This window comes from Ranitomeya variabilis, chromosome 4 (assembly GCF_051348905.1).
Source record: "Ranitomeya variabilis isolate aRanVar5 chromosome 4, aRanVar5.hap1, whole genome shotgun sequence".
Taxonomy (NCBI): Eukaryota; Metazoa; Chordata; class Amphibia; order Anura; family Dendrobatidae; genus Ranitomeya; species Ranitomeya variabilis.
Window position 1 is genome coordinate 309,426,793 of NC_135235.1, and position 18,040 is coordinate 309,444,832.

The window sequence follows — 18,040 nt, forward strand, 5'->3', positions numbered from 1 at the left end:
GTTTCAGGGACAAAAATAATTTACAATTATTCCTGAAATTCCTAAACTTAAATCGGTCTCCTGAAAACAGTTCAGGAATCGGAATCTTGGGTTCAGACCTAGGATTTCTGGTAACATAATCTTGTATACCCTGCACACGAGCGGCAAGCTGGTCCACACTTGTAATCAAGGTCTGGACATTCATGTCTGCAGCAAGCTTAAGCCACTCTGAGGTAAAGGGGAAAAGAAAAAAAAAAAATGAGAGAGGGAAAAAAAAACTCAAAATTTTCTTTCTTATAATCCCACTTCTGCAATGCATAAAACATTTAATACTGGCCTGGCATACTGTTATGACCCCAGTGGACAGGGTCTCAGAGGAACGTGTAAGTCTGCAAGATACAAAAATCCAGCTCATAGGGCTGTGGTAACTGGGTTGACCAAATAGCTACTCCTAACGCCAACACTAGAAGTAGCCGGGGATCATGCCTACGGTGATCGCTAGATGACTCGCGCCAGCCGGAGAATCTAACTACCCCTAGGAGAAGAAAACAAAGACCTCTCTTGCCTCCAGAGAAAGGGACCCCAAAGCAAGATACAAGCCCCCCACAAATAATAATGGTGAGGTAAGAGGAAATGACAAACACAGAAATGAACCAGGTTCAGCAAAGAGAGGCCAGCTTACTAGTAGCAGAATATAGCAAGATAACTTATCTGGTCAACAAAAACCCTATAAAAATCCACGCTGGAGATTCAAGAACCCCCGAACCGTCTAACGGTCCGGGGGGAGAACACCAGCCCCCTAGAGCTTCCAGCAAAGGTCAGGATACAGATAGGAACAAGCTGGACAAAAATACCAAACAAAACAAAAGCAAAAAGCAAAGAAGCAGACTAGCTTGAAAAACAGGAACCAGGATCAGAGGACAAGAGCACAACAGATTAGCTCTGATTTCAACGATGCCAGGCATTGAACTGAAGGTCCAGGGAGCTTATATAGCAACGCCCCTGAACTAACGGCCCAGGTGAGGATATAGAAAAAGACAGACGCTCCAGAGTCAAATCACTAATGACCACTAGAGGGAGCAAAAAGCAAAATCACAACACATGCCCCTTAATGAATCAGGAGCGTCTCACTCCAAGACGCCTCCTCCTCATCAGGACCGGGGTGAACATCATTGGTCTTGATTGGTCCTATGTGCATATATGTTGTCACCCAGTGGCTGCTATGTGATTTGCAGCTGGATAAGAGTTTTTCTAGTAACATTTGCCATTAATGCTTTGAATCATTAATGTCTCTATAACTAAATTGAGTGTTTCAGGTGTCAGGGGTTACTCATGATTCATTGTACCCAAGAGTAAGTTAAAAAGGCCTTGATGGCCACCATTACAACTGTCAAAGTGGTTGGCACTGTCCAGCTTTTCTGGAATCCTAACAAACACACAACAGCTATGTTAAAGGGACTCTGTCAGCACAGAATGACTGTTCAAACCAAGTACAGATGCTCGGAGCTTCACGGAGGGGCCAATCATTATTGATATATACTTTCCCACCTGCTTGTTTTCCATCTATCTCCTTCCTTCTCGGGCTTTATGATGCCAGATCTGTCAATCAAAGAAGATGAGGGGTGTGGAGACAAAGGAAAAACAAGCTGGTGGGAATGATTTGCCCTGCTGTAACGGTGGTGGTTGGAGCTGATGGATTGCACCTTGACACTCGAGGGTTAAATGTATTTGATGTCCATGTATGTGATAAAGGTATGATACCCACTGGGGCTGCAGTTAGCTGGGACAGGGTTAACTGTAGTGGTCGGCCCAGTTTGGGAGGGAGAACTGACTGTTGGTAGCAGGTCCAGGAAGTGACAAGTGAGTCAGTGGGTGGACAGCAGTGAGTGAAGTAGCAGGCCTGGGAGGCTGCTAGGGACAGCATGAGCCTTAGGCTAGGTTCACATTACGTTAATGTGTGCACGCTAACGGACAGCGTTGCATGGCGAAAATGTCGCAATTAACGCCGTGCAACGGGTCCGTTAGCGCACCCATTGACAGCAATGTAAATTTCGCCTGTAGCGCATCGCTAGCGCGTGCCTTTTTCGGCTCGCGCTAGCGATGTGCCGTTCTTTTGTGGCGCGCCCGAGGTCCGTTCCCCGCTCTCGCAGATCGGGGATCTGCTAGAGCGGGGACGTTAACGCGACCCCTAAACGCGGCCCCGAAAAAAACATTGCGTTAGCGCAATCCGCTAGCGCTAGCGCTAAACGGATTGCCCTAACGCAATGTGAACCTAGCCTTATACTCGGGGCAGTGGATTGCCTCTCATACCCTTCCATGTGATTCTGTCTAATGACCTGGAGCAACCTCGAGATGGACGTCGGGGACCAGAGGCACATTCAGCTTGTAAAGATACAGGGAAAGATGGACTCAGACTGCATGGGGGAGGAAGGTAATGCAATCTGGATATACTACTAGAGGTGAGAAAGATTCCCTAGGGCTAGGAAAGCCAGTGAGAGGGACATGCCACCTTTTCCAGAAAACCGAGGTTGAAGTTGTATCCGGTACCTGTGGTAAAGATGACAACCCTTATCCTTTGAATCTGCTTGTAAATACTCTACATACTGCCATTCACCAAGTAAAAGTTTGGGTTTTATGAACCTCTTGTCTCGTGGATTAATTGCTGCCCTGGTTCCAGAAGAAGAATTCCTGGAGCCCGAAGAGGCCTGAAGGCCAGAAGTAAGTGGGAAGCATCACATACATGGCAGCACACTTGGACTGGGACACACCTTGTCTTTAGGATGCCAAAGTGAGTGAGGACCGAAGCTCAACCACGATCACCTCGCTTGGGCATCTTACACCACCATGAAGCGCCAAGTTCCTGTACTTTTATTGGAACAGTCATTCTGGAGAAGTCATCCCTTTAAATCCTTCTTTTTTTTTTTACTACACTGTCTATGTGTGCAGGGTTGTCAGAGAGAGAAATGAGGATCGGCAACCACAAACCTAACTGTCAAGCTGCAGAATTATGAATTCAGATATCAAATCAGTAAAGAAAGTATTAATTGTTCTTAATTGTTCAACTTTTATTTACATTCAAACTATATAATGAAGCCAAGCTCCATGCTGCATTTTTTAAAGGATACGAGAAACTGGAAGTTACTGCTTTTCAATTTCCTCTTTCCTTATCTCTAATATTAGTAGCGCACAGAAAAAAGTCAAAGAGTAATGGAAGATCAGGGAGGAAATTACAAAAATATCAGCAAAAGAGACTGTATCTTTCCTACCGGAAACAAGGAGTACAAGCTGATGAACACACAATCGGAATAAACAATGATAGATGAAATTAGCAGAGCTTAGCTTGCCCGAAGTATCAGAGCTAAGGATGTCAGCTCATAGATATTAGTGATAGAGAGATAGATAGATAGATAGATAGATAGATAGATAGATAGATAGATAGATAGATAGATAGATGATAGATAGATAGATAGATGATAGATATGAGAGATCATTATGCAATCCCTAGATAGATCTGGGTGGGTGAAACTTGTAAGATCCTGGCAAAACCCCTTGAAAAAATCCTAGCTTCAAAGTATGAAATGTTGCATGGAATGATAAAGTCCCCACATATTTTTATGAAGTGCTGCCTCTTTTGCGGATTTCGAGATGAATAGATGGATAGTTGTCAATGTTGAGTGGTTGTGACCAGCTGCCTGCTGAAGATGAAAGCTTGGCTAACTATAAAAGTTTTCGCAGGACATATGTGTCTGGTAATTGATATGTCTTCTGGTCTCTGACATGGAATGTTAAATCAAATAGTTTTTCACACTTCAGAGTTTTATTTTTACACCAGTCACAAAGCCCCAAGATGGAAACTGCTGAGCGTTCCTTCCATGAAGAGCTGCCAAAATCCAAAACAAAAACCTCTTATTATAGATGTTTGTTAAGAAGGAAGAAACTGGGGGTATCTGCAACATGACACATCAGCGTTCATACTGAGAGTGTCAGGTGAGGGATGCGGGGTATATGGTCACCTTTCAGCATTGTTGTAGACCCTTTTTGACGGCCCTGATCTATTCAATGCATTACATGGTTGGCCGTTCATTTGAATTGGTGACATAAGGTACTACATTTTCCCTTTATAGGGCTTCCAGAAACAAAATATATAGTCAGATGTTGTTACTAGTGTTGGTGCAAATCCATTTGTAAGACCCGGGTTATTCGGCCAAGACAATAATCTGTGACCACTGAAGGAGAACCACGAAAACCGACTGTTACTTGACATCATCCATTGGTCTTTTTATTAGCTGGTCAATATCATCATTGCAGTATGAGTATGCAGTATGTGACGTCTCGACAGTCCAACTAATGAAAAGAAGAGCCGCGGATTCCATCAGGTTGGGAATGGTTCTCCCAGCTCCCGTCCTATGGCCACAGATTACTGTCGTGGCCAATGGACTGGATCGTGCGAATCTATTTGCACCCACTCTAAGACAAGCAGATTAGAATAGAGAAACCACGCCGCTTGTAATGGACTGTCTTCTATCAAAAAACGAGATTTCTAGAGTCATTGGTCGGCATACTTGGTAGATATTTTTTTTGATGAATCGTTTGGCTCAGGGCATTTTACCTGCATGTGGTAGGTGGGAGAAGGGGGTCACTAAGAGTAGACAAAATCAATCTCTGCCACTTTAAAAAGTTACAGTAAAAATGTAAGCTTTGCAAAACATTGATTGGTCTTATGGAGTAATAGAAATTACATTGTAAGACCCGTTTGTAACAAGGACAGATCTGTTTTTGCCACACAACGACACAAAAATTTGCATGTGAATTGATTTTTTTTTCAGTTACAAAAACAGTAAAAACAGAACATTCCATGTACTTTACAAATCGCAATAGTAAGATATAAAGATTATAATATGACTGGCATCTAAGCACTTGGCAGCTTCCGTGCACCCGTTGTGGAGCAGAAATGTTTGTGTCTGACATGGGGATGTTGTGTAGAAAGGGGCTGTCCGCCGTGATGTCAGTCAGATGTCAGATTCTGCAGCAGACGTGCCCTGCATGATAATTCAGCTGGAGGAGGAGGTGACATCATCTCCACTGCACCAGACTGCAGTATCAACACAACAAAGCCGCTCACAGAAATACAACTCGATGTGTGCCCTGAGCCCGCTCCATGGCCGCGCGCCCATCAATCTCTCCGATGGGTTCACTAGGAAGCGCCTAATGGGCCACTATCAGCATCTAGACACTGGACATTAGTGAGCAACGCTGGATTTTACACATGGAGCAGAGATCATCTATTTGTTGGTAGATTTTTACATTTTGTGGCATTTTTCACCTAAAATATTTTTCTGATCGTTCTATCAATAATATCATAACAGAGACACATAGTATAGGTTCTCATTATAACCATGCTTCTGCAATTCCCTTTTGTTATTTTTTTCTCTAATTATAGAAAATTAAATACACTTTATTTATTTATTTTATAAATACATTGTATTTATTTATTTTATAAATACGTATTATTTTCTGTTTTTGGCCAATGTACAATGTCAGTAAATGGAAATGAATGATTGCGCTATCAAAGATTACTTTTGTTTAAGGGGTATTCTGGCTGGACAAAGTTAACACCAGGTGATAACTTTTAGATCGGTGGGGTCCGTCTGCCACAAACTGGGCAGTGAGCTTTTGCTCTATTGCCACCCTATTAATTCATTGTATACGGGATTGACAGAGCGCTGTACTCGGCTTTCTCCTTAAGTCCCCTAGGAAATGAATTAAGAAGAGGTTGAACATGGTCCTAACTGGGATAAAAGAGCCTTATTTCATCGATGGGAGCAGTCAGAGTTAGGGTATGTTTCCACGGTCAGGAAACGCTGCTTTTTTGACGCTGCGCAGAGCTGCAGCGTCAAAAAAGCAGCGTCCAGATGTTCCAGCATAGTGGAGGGGATTTTATGAAATCCCGTCTCCACTATGCGTGGAAACCCGCACGCGGCGGCCCTGCGACTCCGGACATGCTGCGCGTCTTTTCAGATCGCAGCATGTCCGTACACCTTGCGGGGACGCAGCGTCCCCGCAAGGCATATTACAGGGCCCTATGGGAGAGAGCGATCATCCCGGATGTGAAGAGTTAACACATCCGGCATGATCGCGTCCCAGGAAGGGGGCGGGGCTTAGCGCCGAGCGGCGATACCGCTGCCCCTCCGTACCGTGGAGCCATACCCTTACATTGATCAAGAAGTTATTGCTTAGTTTGTGGATGGGTGGTAAATTCTTCCTACCACAATACCTCTAGTCTCGATTTATAAAGCTCTACAACCCAAAGTTTGAGGTTAGGACGAGGTAAGGCCATGAATTTTGCTTCAAAACCACATAAAAATTGACATGTGAGTTGATCTGTACCATATTATCTGGATGGGAATATTGAAGACACCATCCACATGAAATATACTGTAGTAAACTTTGGCATTTGTTCAGTGTGGGATCTGCACCAAAACTCCATGACACGTCACTTCCACTTGAGCTTTGCAGCAGTATGAGCATATATTGTGGACAATTTAAAGAAAAAAAACTTAAAAATACAAAATATGGAGAACATTTTAAATCGGATATTTGGTAACCATAATGCCAGAAAACTAATAAAATAGAGAAGTGCTTTTTACTAAGAGTGAAATAGTGTTTTCCTATCCCCACCCAGATTGGAAAATGGAAAGTGCAGGGATGTCTGTGAGGCTACCCAAATGCTGCATCCCTTAGGGCTAGTGTTGATGACCAATTTAATCAGACGGGTTCTATCTGTAGTTTTGACGGTTGGCACTCGGCCCTTGTGAAAACACAGACATGCATAGAAGCATAGGTCATAATGGGTATGTGTGGCAGTCGTTAAAAAAAACGGAATCCATGTGTACTGCAATTTGCAAACATGAACGGGTGAAGGAGGCCTAACAGGAAGTGGTGCTCCAGAAAAGTGTCAGAAACCAGGATTGGTTCACAGAATCCTGGATACCTGTTTGATATGGGGTTGTGTAGTTAGGAATTGCAGGTGGAGCTATTTAATACCTCTTTGGAGAAATGCACAGTACCATCTGTGTCAAGAAATGGAAAGTATCACCTGAATGGACAAATGCACACTATCACCGATATAGACAAATGCACAGTATCACCCGTATAGAGAAATGCACAGTATCACCTGGATATAGAAATGCACAGTATCACCTGGATATAGAAAATGCACAGTATCACCTGAATAGAGAAATGCACAGTATCACCTGTATAGAGAAATGCACAGTATCACCTGGATATAGAAATGCACAGTATCACCTGTATAGAGAAATGCACAGTATCACCTGTATAGAGAAATGCACAGTATCACCTGGATATAGAAATGCACAGTATCACCTGTATAGAGAAATGCACAGTATCACCTGGATATAGAAATGCACAGTATCACCTGTATAGTATCACTTGCATTCTGGGTGTTATTCAATGTATCTGTTCTGTTAGATATACAGTACGGTCAGCTGTTCGGTATCACTATCCAATAGTAACCCATTTGTCCTGTTTGCTGGAGATATCCAGTCTTATTCTATATACTCTTTATGGATAAGCGATCAGTACCACTTCATCGGTCTTCATTGAAAGATCAATATATGTTCTTATTGAATGTACTGTATATTGATATGTGCATTGATAGAGATCAATATCTGTTGATATGCACTGCGTGCAGAATTATTAGGCAAGTTGTATTTTAGAGGATTATTTTTATTATTGATCAACAACTATGTTCTCAATCAACCCAAAAGACTCAGAAATATCAAAGCTTAATATTTTTGGAAGTTGGAGTGGGTTATTTTTAGATTTGGCTACAGTATCTTAGGAGGATATCTGTTTGTGCAGGTAACTATTACTGTGCAGAATTATTAGGCAACTTAATAAAAACCAAATATATTCCCATCTCACTTGTTTATTTTCACCAGGTAAACCAATATAACTGCACAAAATTTAGAAATAAACATTTCTGACATGCACAAACAAAACCCCCAAAAATGAGTGACCAATATAGCCACCTTTCTTTATGATGACACTCAGCAGCCTTCCATCCATAGATTCTGTCAGTTGCTTGATCTGTTTACGACCAACATTGCGTGCAGCAGCCACCACAGCATCCCAGACACTGTTCCGAGAGGTGGACTGTTTCCCTCCCTGTAGATCTCGCATTTTATGAGGGACCACAGGTTCTCTATGGGGTTCAGATCTGGTGAACAAGGGGGCCATGTCATTACTTTTTCTTCTTTGAGACCTTTACTGGCCAGCCATGCTGTGGAGTAGTTGGAGGCATGTGATGGAGCATTGTCCTGCATGAAAATCATGTTTTTCTTGAACGATACCAACTTCTTCCTGCACCACTGCTTGAAGAAGTTGTCTTCCAGAAACTGGCAGCAGGTCTGGGAGTTGAGCTTCACTCCATCCTCAGCCCGAAAAGGTCCCACAAGTTCATCTTTGATGATACCAGCCCATACCAGTCCCCCACCTCCACCTTGCTGGCGTCTGAGTCGGAGTGGAGGTCTCTGCCCTTTACTGATCCAGCCTCTGGCCCATCCATCTGGCCCATTAAGAGTCACTCTCATTTCATCAGTCCATAAAACCTTTGAAAAGTCAGTTTTAAGATATTTCTTGGCCCAGTCTTGACGTTTTATCTTATGTTTCTTGTACAAAGGTGGTCGTTTTTCAGACTTCCTTACCTTGGCCATGTCCCTGAGTATCGCACACCTTGTGCTTTTTGTTACTCCAGTAACGTTGCAGCTCTGAAATATGGCAAAACTGGCGGCAAATGGCATCTTGGCAGCTTCACGCTTGATTTTCCTCAATTCATGGACAGTTATTTTGCGCCTTTTTTGCCCAACACGCTTCTTGCGACCCTGTTGGCTATTTGCCACAAAACGCTTGATTGTTCGGTGATCACGCTGCAAAAGTTTGGCAATTTCAAGACTGCTGCATCCCTCTGCAAGACATCTCACAATTTTGGACTTCTCGGAGCCCGGCAAATCTCTCTTCTGACCCATTTTGCCAAAGGAAAGGAAGTTGCCTAATAATTAAGCACACCTTATATAGGGTTTTGATGTAATTAGACAACACCCCTCCTCATTACAGAGATGCACATTACCTGATTTACTTAATTTGTAGTTGGCTCTCAAGCCTGAACAGCTTGGAGTAGGACAACATGTATAAAAAGTATGTGATCCAAAAAACAACTTGCCTAATAATTCGCCACACAGTGTATTAGATACATGACTACTGCTTCAGCCATGTGTTATGGCAGTGTTCCCCAACTCCGGTCCTCAGGAGCCAACAGGTCATATTTTGAAGATTTCCTTAGCATTGCCCAGGTGATAATTGCATTACCTTCACAGACAATAATTCCATCACCTGTAAAATATTAAGGAAATCCTGAAAACATGACCTGTTGGTTGCTCTTGGGGACTGGAGCTGGGGAACACTGTGTTATGGTAACATGTTTGCAGAATATAACAATCTTATTATCCTACTGATAAAAACACATGAGGGGCATGCAAAAATTATACTGTCTTTCACTGTCTCTAGATAACCAGTTTAGAATGTCGATTCTGGAACGTCTGGAGCAGATGGAGAGGAGAATGGCTGAGATGACGGGATCCCAGCAGCACAAGCAAAGTGTAGGAGGAGGCAATGGAGGTGGCGCTAACAGTGGGGGGAGCCAAGCACAGGTACAATGCTTATGATATAAGGTACACTGTGATAATATTAAACCTGAAAATAGAGCATCAAATTATATTCTCTAAAATCTATGTGGTTATTTTTTTGCTGATTGTTGTAAATCTACTACCCCCTATGAAAAATGAACTACTATACTACTATAATACTGCTCCTATGTACAATATAATGACTATAATACTACCCCTATGTGCAAGAATATAACTACAATAATACTGCCCCTATGTACAAGAATATAACTACTATAATACTGCCCCTATGTACAAGAATATAACTACTACAATACTGCCCCTATGCACAAGAATATAACTACTATAATACTGCCAACTATGTACAAGAATATAACTACTATAATACTGCCTCCTATGTACAAGAATATAACTGCTATAATCCTGCCCCCTATGTACAAGAGTATAACTGCTATAATACTGCCCCCTATGTACAAGAATATAACAGCTATAATACTGCCCCCTATGTACAAGAATATAACTACAATAATATTGCCCCTATGTACAAGAATATAACTACTATAATACTGCCCCCTATGTACAAGAATATAACTACTATAATACTGGCCATATGCACAAGAATATAACTACAATAATACTGCCTCCTATGTACAGGAATATAACTACTATAATACTGCCTCCTGTGTACAAGAATATCACTACTATACTACTGCTCCTATGTACAAGAATATAACTGCTATAATACTGCCCCCTATGTACAAGAATATAACTGCTATAATACTGCACCCTATGAACAAGAATATAACTGCTATAATACTGCCCCCTATGTACAAGAATATAACTACTATAATACTGCCCCCTATGTACAAGAATATAACTACTATAATACTGACCCAATGTACAAAAATATAATTACTATAATACTGTCCCTATGTACAAGAATATAACTACTATAATACTGCTCCTATGTACAAGAATATAATGGACTATAATACTGCCCCTATGTACAAGAATATAACTATAATAATACTGCCCTTTTGTACAAGAATATAACTACTATAATACTGCCACCTATGTACAAGAATATAACTACTATAATACTGGCCATATGTACAAGAATATAACTACTACAATACTGCCCCTATGCACAAGAATATAACTACTATAATACTGCCAACTATGTACAAGAATATAACTACTATAATACTGCCTCCTATGTACAAGAATATAACTGCTATAATCCTGCCCCCTATGTACAAGAGTATAACTGCTATAATCCTGCCCCCTATGTACAAGAATATAACTGCTATAATACTGCCCCCTATGTACAAGAATATAACAGCTATAATACTGCCCCCTATGTACAAGAATATAACTATAATAATATTGCCCCTATGTACAAGAATATAACTACTATAATACTGCCCCCTATGTACAAGAATATAACTACTATAATACTGGCCATATGCACAAGAATATAACTACAATAATACTGCCTCCTATGTACAGGAATATAACTACTATAATACTGCCTCCTGTGTACAAGAATATCACTACTATACTACTGCTCCTATGTACAAGAATATAACTGCTATAATACTGCCCCCTATGTACAAGAATATAACTGCTATAATACTGCACCCTATGAACAAGAATATAACTGCTATAATACTGCCCCCTATGTACAAGAATATAACTACTATAATACTGCCCCCTATGTACAAGAATATAACTACTATAATACTGACCCAATGTACAAAAATATAATTACTATAATACTGTCCCTATGTACAAGAATATAACTACTATAATACTGCTCCTATGTACAAGAATATAATGGACTATAATACTGCCCCTATGTACAAGAATATAACTATAATAATACTGCCCTTTTGTACAAGAATATAACTACTATAATACTGCCACCTATGTACAAGAATATAACTACTATAATACTGGCCATATGTACAAGAATATAACTACTACAATACTGCCCCTATGCACAAGAATATAACTACTATAATACTGCCAACTATGTACAAGAATATAACTACTATAATACTGCCTCCTATGTACAAGAATATAACTGCTATAATCCTGCCCCCTATGTACAAGAGTATAACTGCTATAATCCTGCCCCCTATGTACAAGAATATAACTGCTATAATACTGCCCCCTATGTACAAGAATATAACAGCTATAATACTGCCCCCTATGTACAAGAATATAACTATAATAATATTGCCCCTATGTACAAGAATATAACTACTATAATACTGCCCCCTATGTACAAGAATATAACTACTATAATACTGGCCATATGCACAAGAATATAACTACAATAATACTGCCTCCTATGTACAGGAATTTAACTGCTATAATACTGCCCCCTATGTACAAGAATATAACTGCTATAATACTGCACCCTATGAACAAGAATATAACTGCTATAATACTGCCCCCTATGTACAAGAATATAACTACTATAATACTGCCCCCTATGTACAAGAATATAACTACTATAATACTGACTCAATGTACAAAAATATAATTACTATAATACTGTCCCTATGTACAAGAATATAACTACTATAATACTGCTCCTATGTACAAGAATATAATGACTATAATACTGCCCCTATGTGCAAGAATATAACTATAATAATACTGCCCTTTTGTACAAGAATATAACTACTATAATACTGCCACCTATGTACAAGAATATAACTACTATAATACTGGCCATATGTACAAAAATATAACTACTATAATACTGCTCCTATGTACAAGAATAGAACTACAACTAGGTGTTTCCAGCCAGCTAACGCTCGGCACGCTCATTGCTATCTAATTAACGCTGCTGGTGATTAAACTAAAGTAAATAATAACAACATTCAATAGCGCTTACGCAGGTGGTAAATTAATGTGTGGTAATGTGTGAGGACGGAGCCTCGTGTGGTAATGTGTGGGGACAGAGCCTCGTGTGGTAATGTGTGGGGACGGAGCCTCGTGTGGTAATGTGTGGAGACGGAGCCTCGTGTGGTAATGTGTGGGGACGGAGCCTCATGTGGTAATGTGGGGTGGCAGGATTATGTGTGGTAATGTGGTGGGGGCAGGATTATGTGTGGTAATGTGGAGGGGGTGGGATTATCTGTGGTAATGTGGGGGTTGGGATTATGTGTGGTAATGTGGTGGGGGGCGGGATTAAGTGTGGTAATGTGGTGGGGGCGGGATTATGTTGTAATGTGGTGGGGGGCACGATTATCTGTGGTAATGTGGTGGGGGCGGGATTATGTGTGGTGATGTGGTGGGTGGGCGAGATTATGTGTGGTAATGTGGGGGGCAAGATTTTGTGCGGTAATGTGGTGGTGGGGCGGGATTGTGTGGTAATGTGGTGGTGGGGCGGGATTATGTTTGGTAATGGGGTAGGGGAGCGGGATTATGTGTGGTAATGAAGTGGGGGGGCGGGATTGTGTGTGGTAATGGGGTGGGGGGGTGGGATTGTGTGGTAATGTGGTGGGGGCGGGATTGTGTGTGGTAATGGGGTGGGGGGGCGGGATTGTGTGTGGTAATGGGGTGGGGGGGCGGGATTGTGTGTGGTAATGGGGTGGGGGGGCGGGATTGTGTGTGGTAATGGGGTGGGGGGGCGGGATTGTGTGTGGTAATGGGGTGGGGGGGCGGGATTGTGTGTGGCAATGGGGTGGGGGGTAGGATTGTGTGTGGTAATGGGGTGGGGGGTAGGATTATGTGTGGTAATGTGGTGGGGGTGGGATTATGTGGTAATCTGGTGGGGGCGGGATTGTGTGTGGTAATGTGGTGGGGGGCGGGATTGTGTGTGGTAATGTGTGGGGGCAGGATTGTGTGTGGTAATGTGGTGGGAGGCGGGATTGTGTGTGGTAATGTGGTGGGGGCGGGATTGTGTGTTGTAATGGGGTGGGGGCGGGATTGTGTGTGGTAATGTGGTGGGGGCGGGATTGTGTGTGGTAATGTGGTGGGGGCGGGATTGTGTGTGGTAATGTGGTGGGGGCGGGATTGTGTGTGGTAATGTGGTGGGGGCGAGATTGTGTGTGGTGGGGGCAGAGCTACTGTGCAGGGGGCGGGAATAGCGAGTAATCACGATGCCTCTTATATATATAGATAATACTGCACACTATGCACAAGAATACTACTATACTACTGCTCCTATGTACAAGATAATAACTACTATAATACTGCCCCCTATGTACAAGAATATAACTACTATAATACTGCCCCCTATGTACAAGAATATAACTGCTATAATACTGCCCCCTATGTACAAGAATATAACTACTATAATACTGCCCCCTATGTACAAGAATATAACTACTATAATACTGACCCAATGTACAAGAATATAACTACTATAATACTGTCCCTATGTGCAAGAATATAACTACAATAATACTGCCCCCTATGTACAACAATATAACTACTATAATACTGGCCATATGTACAAGAATATAGCTACTATAATACTGCCCCCTATATACAAGAATATAACTATTATAATACTACCTCCTATGTACAAGAATATAACTACTATAATACTGCCCCCTATGTACAAAAATATAACTACTATAATACTGCTCCTATGTACTAGAATATAACTGCTATAATACTGCCCCCTATGTACATGAATATAACTACTATAATACTGCCCCTATGTACAAGAATATAACTACTACAGTTATATGGAAAACTTTGGGCACCCCTATTAATCCTATGCTTAATGTTTTATAAAAATTGTTTTTTTTGCAACAGCTATTTCAGTTTCATATATCTAATAACTGTTGGACACAGTAATGTTTCTGACTTGAAATCAGGTTTATTGTACTAACAGAAAATGTGCAATCTGCATTCAAACAAAATTTGACAGGTGAATAAGTATGGGCACCCTTATTATTTTCTTGTTTTAAATACTCCTACCTACTTTTTACTGACTTACTAAAGCACATTTTTTGGTTTTGTAACCTCATTGAGCTTTGAACTTCATAGCCAGGTGTATGCAATCATGAGAAAAGCTACTTAAAGTGGCCACTTGCAAGTTGTTCTCCTGTTTGAATCTCCTCTGAAGAGTGACATCATGGGCTCCTCAAAACAACTGTCAAATGATCTGAAAACAAAGATTATTCAACATAGTAGTTCAGGGGAAGGATACAAAAAGCTGTCTCAGACGTTTAACCTGTCAATTTCCACTGTGAGGAACATAGTAAGGAAATGGAAGAATACGGGTACAGTTCTTGTTAAGGCAAGAAGTGGCAGGCCAAGAAATACATCAGAAAGTCAGAGAAGAAGAATGGTGAGATCAGTCAAGAACAGTCCTCAGGCCACCTCCAGAGATCTGCAGCATCAACTTGCTGCAGATGGTGTCACTGTGCATCCGTCAACTATACAATGCACTTTGCACAAGGAGAAGCAGTATGGGAGAGTGATGCGAAAGAAGCCGATTCTGCAAGCACGCCACAAACCGAGTCGGCTGAGGTATGCAAAAGCACATTTGGAGAAGCCAATTTCTTTTCGGAAGAAGGTCCTGTGGACTGATGAAACCAAGATTGAGTTGTTTGGTCATACAAAAAGGCATTATGCATGGCGGCCAAAAAACACAGCATTCCAAGAAAAACACTTGCTACCCACAGTAAAATTTGGGGGATGTTCCATCATGCTTTGGGGCTGTGTGGCCAATGCCGGCACAGGGAATCTTGTTAAAGTTGAGGGACGCATGGATTCCTCTCAGTATCAGCAGATTCTTGACAATAATGTTTATGAATCAGTGACAAAGTTGAAGTTACGCAGGGGATTGATCTTTCAGCAAGACAATGATCCAAAACACCGCTCCAAATCTACTCAGGCATTCATGCAGAGGAACAATTACACTGTTCTGGAATGGCCATCCCAGTCCCCAGACCTGAATATCATTGAACATCTGTGGGATCATTTGAAGAGGGCTGTCCATGCTCGGCGACCATCAAACTTAACTGAACTGGAATTGTTTTGTAAAGAGGAATGGTCAAAAATACCTTCATCCAGGATCCAGGAACTCATTAAAAGCTACAGGAAGCGACTAGAGGCTGTTATTGCAAAAGGAGGATCTACTAAATATTAATGTCACTTTTCTGGTGAGGTGACCATACTTATGCACCTGTCAAATTTTGTTTGAATGCAGATTGCACATTTTCTGTTAGTACAATAAACCTCATTTCAAGGCAGAAACATTACTGCGTCCAACAGTTATTAGATATATGAAACTGAAATAGCTGTTGCAAAAAAAACAATTTTTATAAAACATTAAAGGGCCACTGTCACCCCCTCCAGCCGTTATAAACTAAAAGAGCCACCTTGTGCAGCAGTAATGCTGCATTCTAACAAGGTGGCTCTTTTAGTTTTTGGTTCAAGTATTCCCAAAATAAAGCGTTTTGAAACTTATCCAAAATACCTGTCTTTAGCCAGGGAGGCGGGTCCTCACTCCCCAGCTTGAACCGCTACTCTGCCGTCACTCAAATCTTCAGGGGCTTTCGGCGTCGCCCCCTCCGTGCTTTTTTCGCTTCAAAACTGGCGCCTGCGCTGTGTTTAAAGGGAACCTGTCGCCTGAATTTGGCGGGACCAGTTTTGGGTCATATGGGCGGGGTTTTCGGGTGTTTGATTCACCCTTTCCTCCTCCGGAGGACAGAGAATTAACTTCAATCCAATATTGCGGCCAGCATGCAGCCAGCGGGTAAGGAAAGGGTGAATCAAACACCCGAAAACCCCGCCCATATGACCCAAAACTGGTCCCGCCAAATTCAGGTGACAGGTTCGCTTTAAGCTCTGGCCGTCTGATGTCCCAGCCAGGCTTGCAGACTGCGCCTGTGCGGGCATTGCGGCCACCCACCTTGGGAATCCCAGCCCCGCAGTGTGTTATGCATTATGCACAGTGCGGGGCTAGGATTCCTGGGCATGCGCACTGCGTGTGTCAGACGCTCCCCCAGGTCCCCCGCCTTCCAGCCCCGCACTGTGCATAATGCATAACTGCTCTAATGCTGGTTATAGAATATGAATCTGGATTTCTGTGGTCTTTTGCACATATGTATATAATGTACACAACCATATTTTTATGTTTTCCTCCTAGTGTGCCGCTGGACCTGGCTCAATAGGAAGTTGTTTTGAGAGTCGGGTGGTGGTTGTGTGTGAAAAGATGATGGGTCGGGCCTGTTGGGCGAAATCCAAGCATCTGATTCATTCCAAAACGTTCAGAGGAATGACGCTGCTTCACCTCGCTGCAGCGCAGGGATACGCCACCCTCATCCAGACCCTTATCAAGTGGAGGTAAGTTAGAGGAGCCAAGCCTGCTGTAAAGAGACCTGAAATACACAAATAACGATAGCCCATGTCCAGGATGAATGCATGAATGAGATGGCAGAGAAGTATACCCTCATTCTAGCTCCATTGTACAGGAGACAATTGAGATGAGCAGGAATGTGATTATTATGGATATATAACGCCTTCTATCCGTAGATAATGTTCTGTAGCACTGGTGCTGCCACCTAGAGGGGGAATGTGTAAGTGCTTACTTATTGCATTCTCCAAAACATTTATTTATGAAAATACATGTTTCCACTTTTTGTAAATGTGCAAACACTGTAAATAATTTAAAGGGGTGACATGGAACCCACAGATAGCTTTTTAAAAAATGACTCCAGATATTTTAAGGTTTTCCTGGTTTATATTAGAAACAGTCTTTTAAAGGGAACCTGCTATGTGCTTTTGCGACCTTATCTGAAAGCTACATATTAAAGAGACAGAGACCCGGATTCCAGGGATGTGTCACTTACTGGGCTGCTTACTGTAGTTTTGATAAAATGACTTTTTTCACTAGATTATCACTATTATTATTATTATTATTATTATTATTATTATTATCAGTCAGGATTATCACTGGAGGAAAAGTAAACCATCTGCCATTTTAGTTCTTTATATCCATGAGCTCTGTAGAGCCCTGCCGAAATCACTGATTGGCCGCTTCCTGCCTATGCACAGTGTACACAGAAAGCCGCCAATCAGTGGTGTAGGTGGGGTTATACAGAGCTCAGCATTCAGAGAACTGCTAAGAAGACAGTGATATTATCAAAACTACAGCAAGTAATCCAGTAAGTGTCACATTGCTGGAATTAGTTTCTCTGATGGAGTAACAAAATCCCGGTGACAGGTTCCCTTTGATGGGGAAATCTATGTAACTGTCGGCTGATGGCATTTTTCATGTTTGCCTACAGGACAAAGCACGCTGACAGCATTGATCTGGAACTAGAGGTGGATCCTTTAAATGTTGATCATTTTTCGTGTACTCCTTTGGTAAGAGCACA

The 18,040-nt window shown here is 41.9% G+C and overlaps 1 protein-coding gene across 9 annotated transcripts in view; it reads left to right on the top strand.

Moving 5' to 3' along the window:
• CAMTA1 (calmodulin binding transcription activator 1) overlaps positions 1-18,040 on the top strand; it is a 2,053,806-nt gene that overhangs the window by 1,967,129 nt on the left and 68,637 nt on the right. For all 9 annotated transcript variants that reach the window (XM_077250396.1, XM_077250399.1, XM_077250395.1 and 6 more), the window contains 3 exons: positions 9,565-9,707; positions 16,810-17,006; positions 17,951-18,029. In XM_077250396.1, coding sequence (XP_077106511.1) covers positions 9,565-9,707; positions 16,810-17,006; positions 17,951-18,029 — 419 coding nt within the window. The remainder of the gene's footprint in view (positions 1-9,564; positions 9,708-16,809; positions 17,007-17,950; positions 18,030-18,040) is intronic.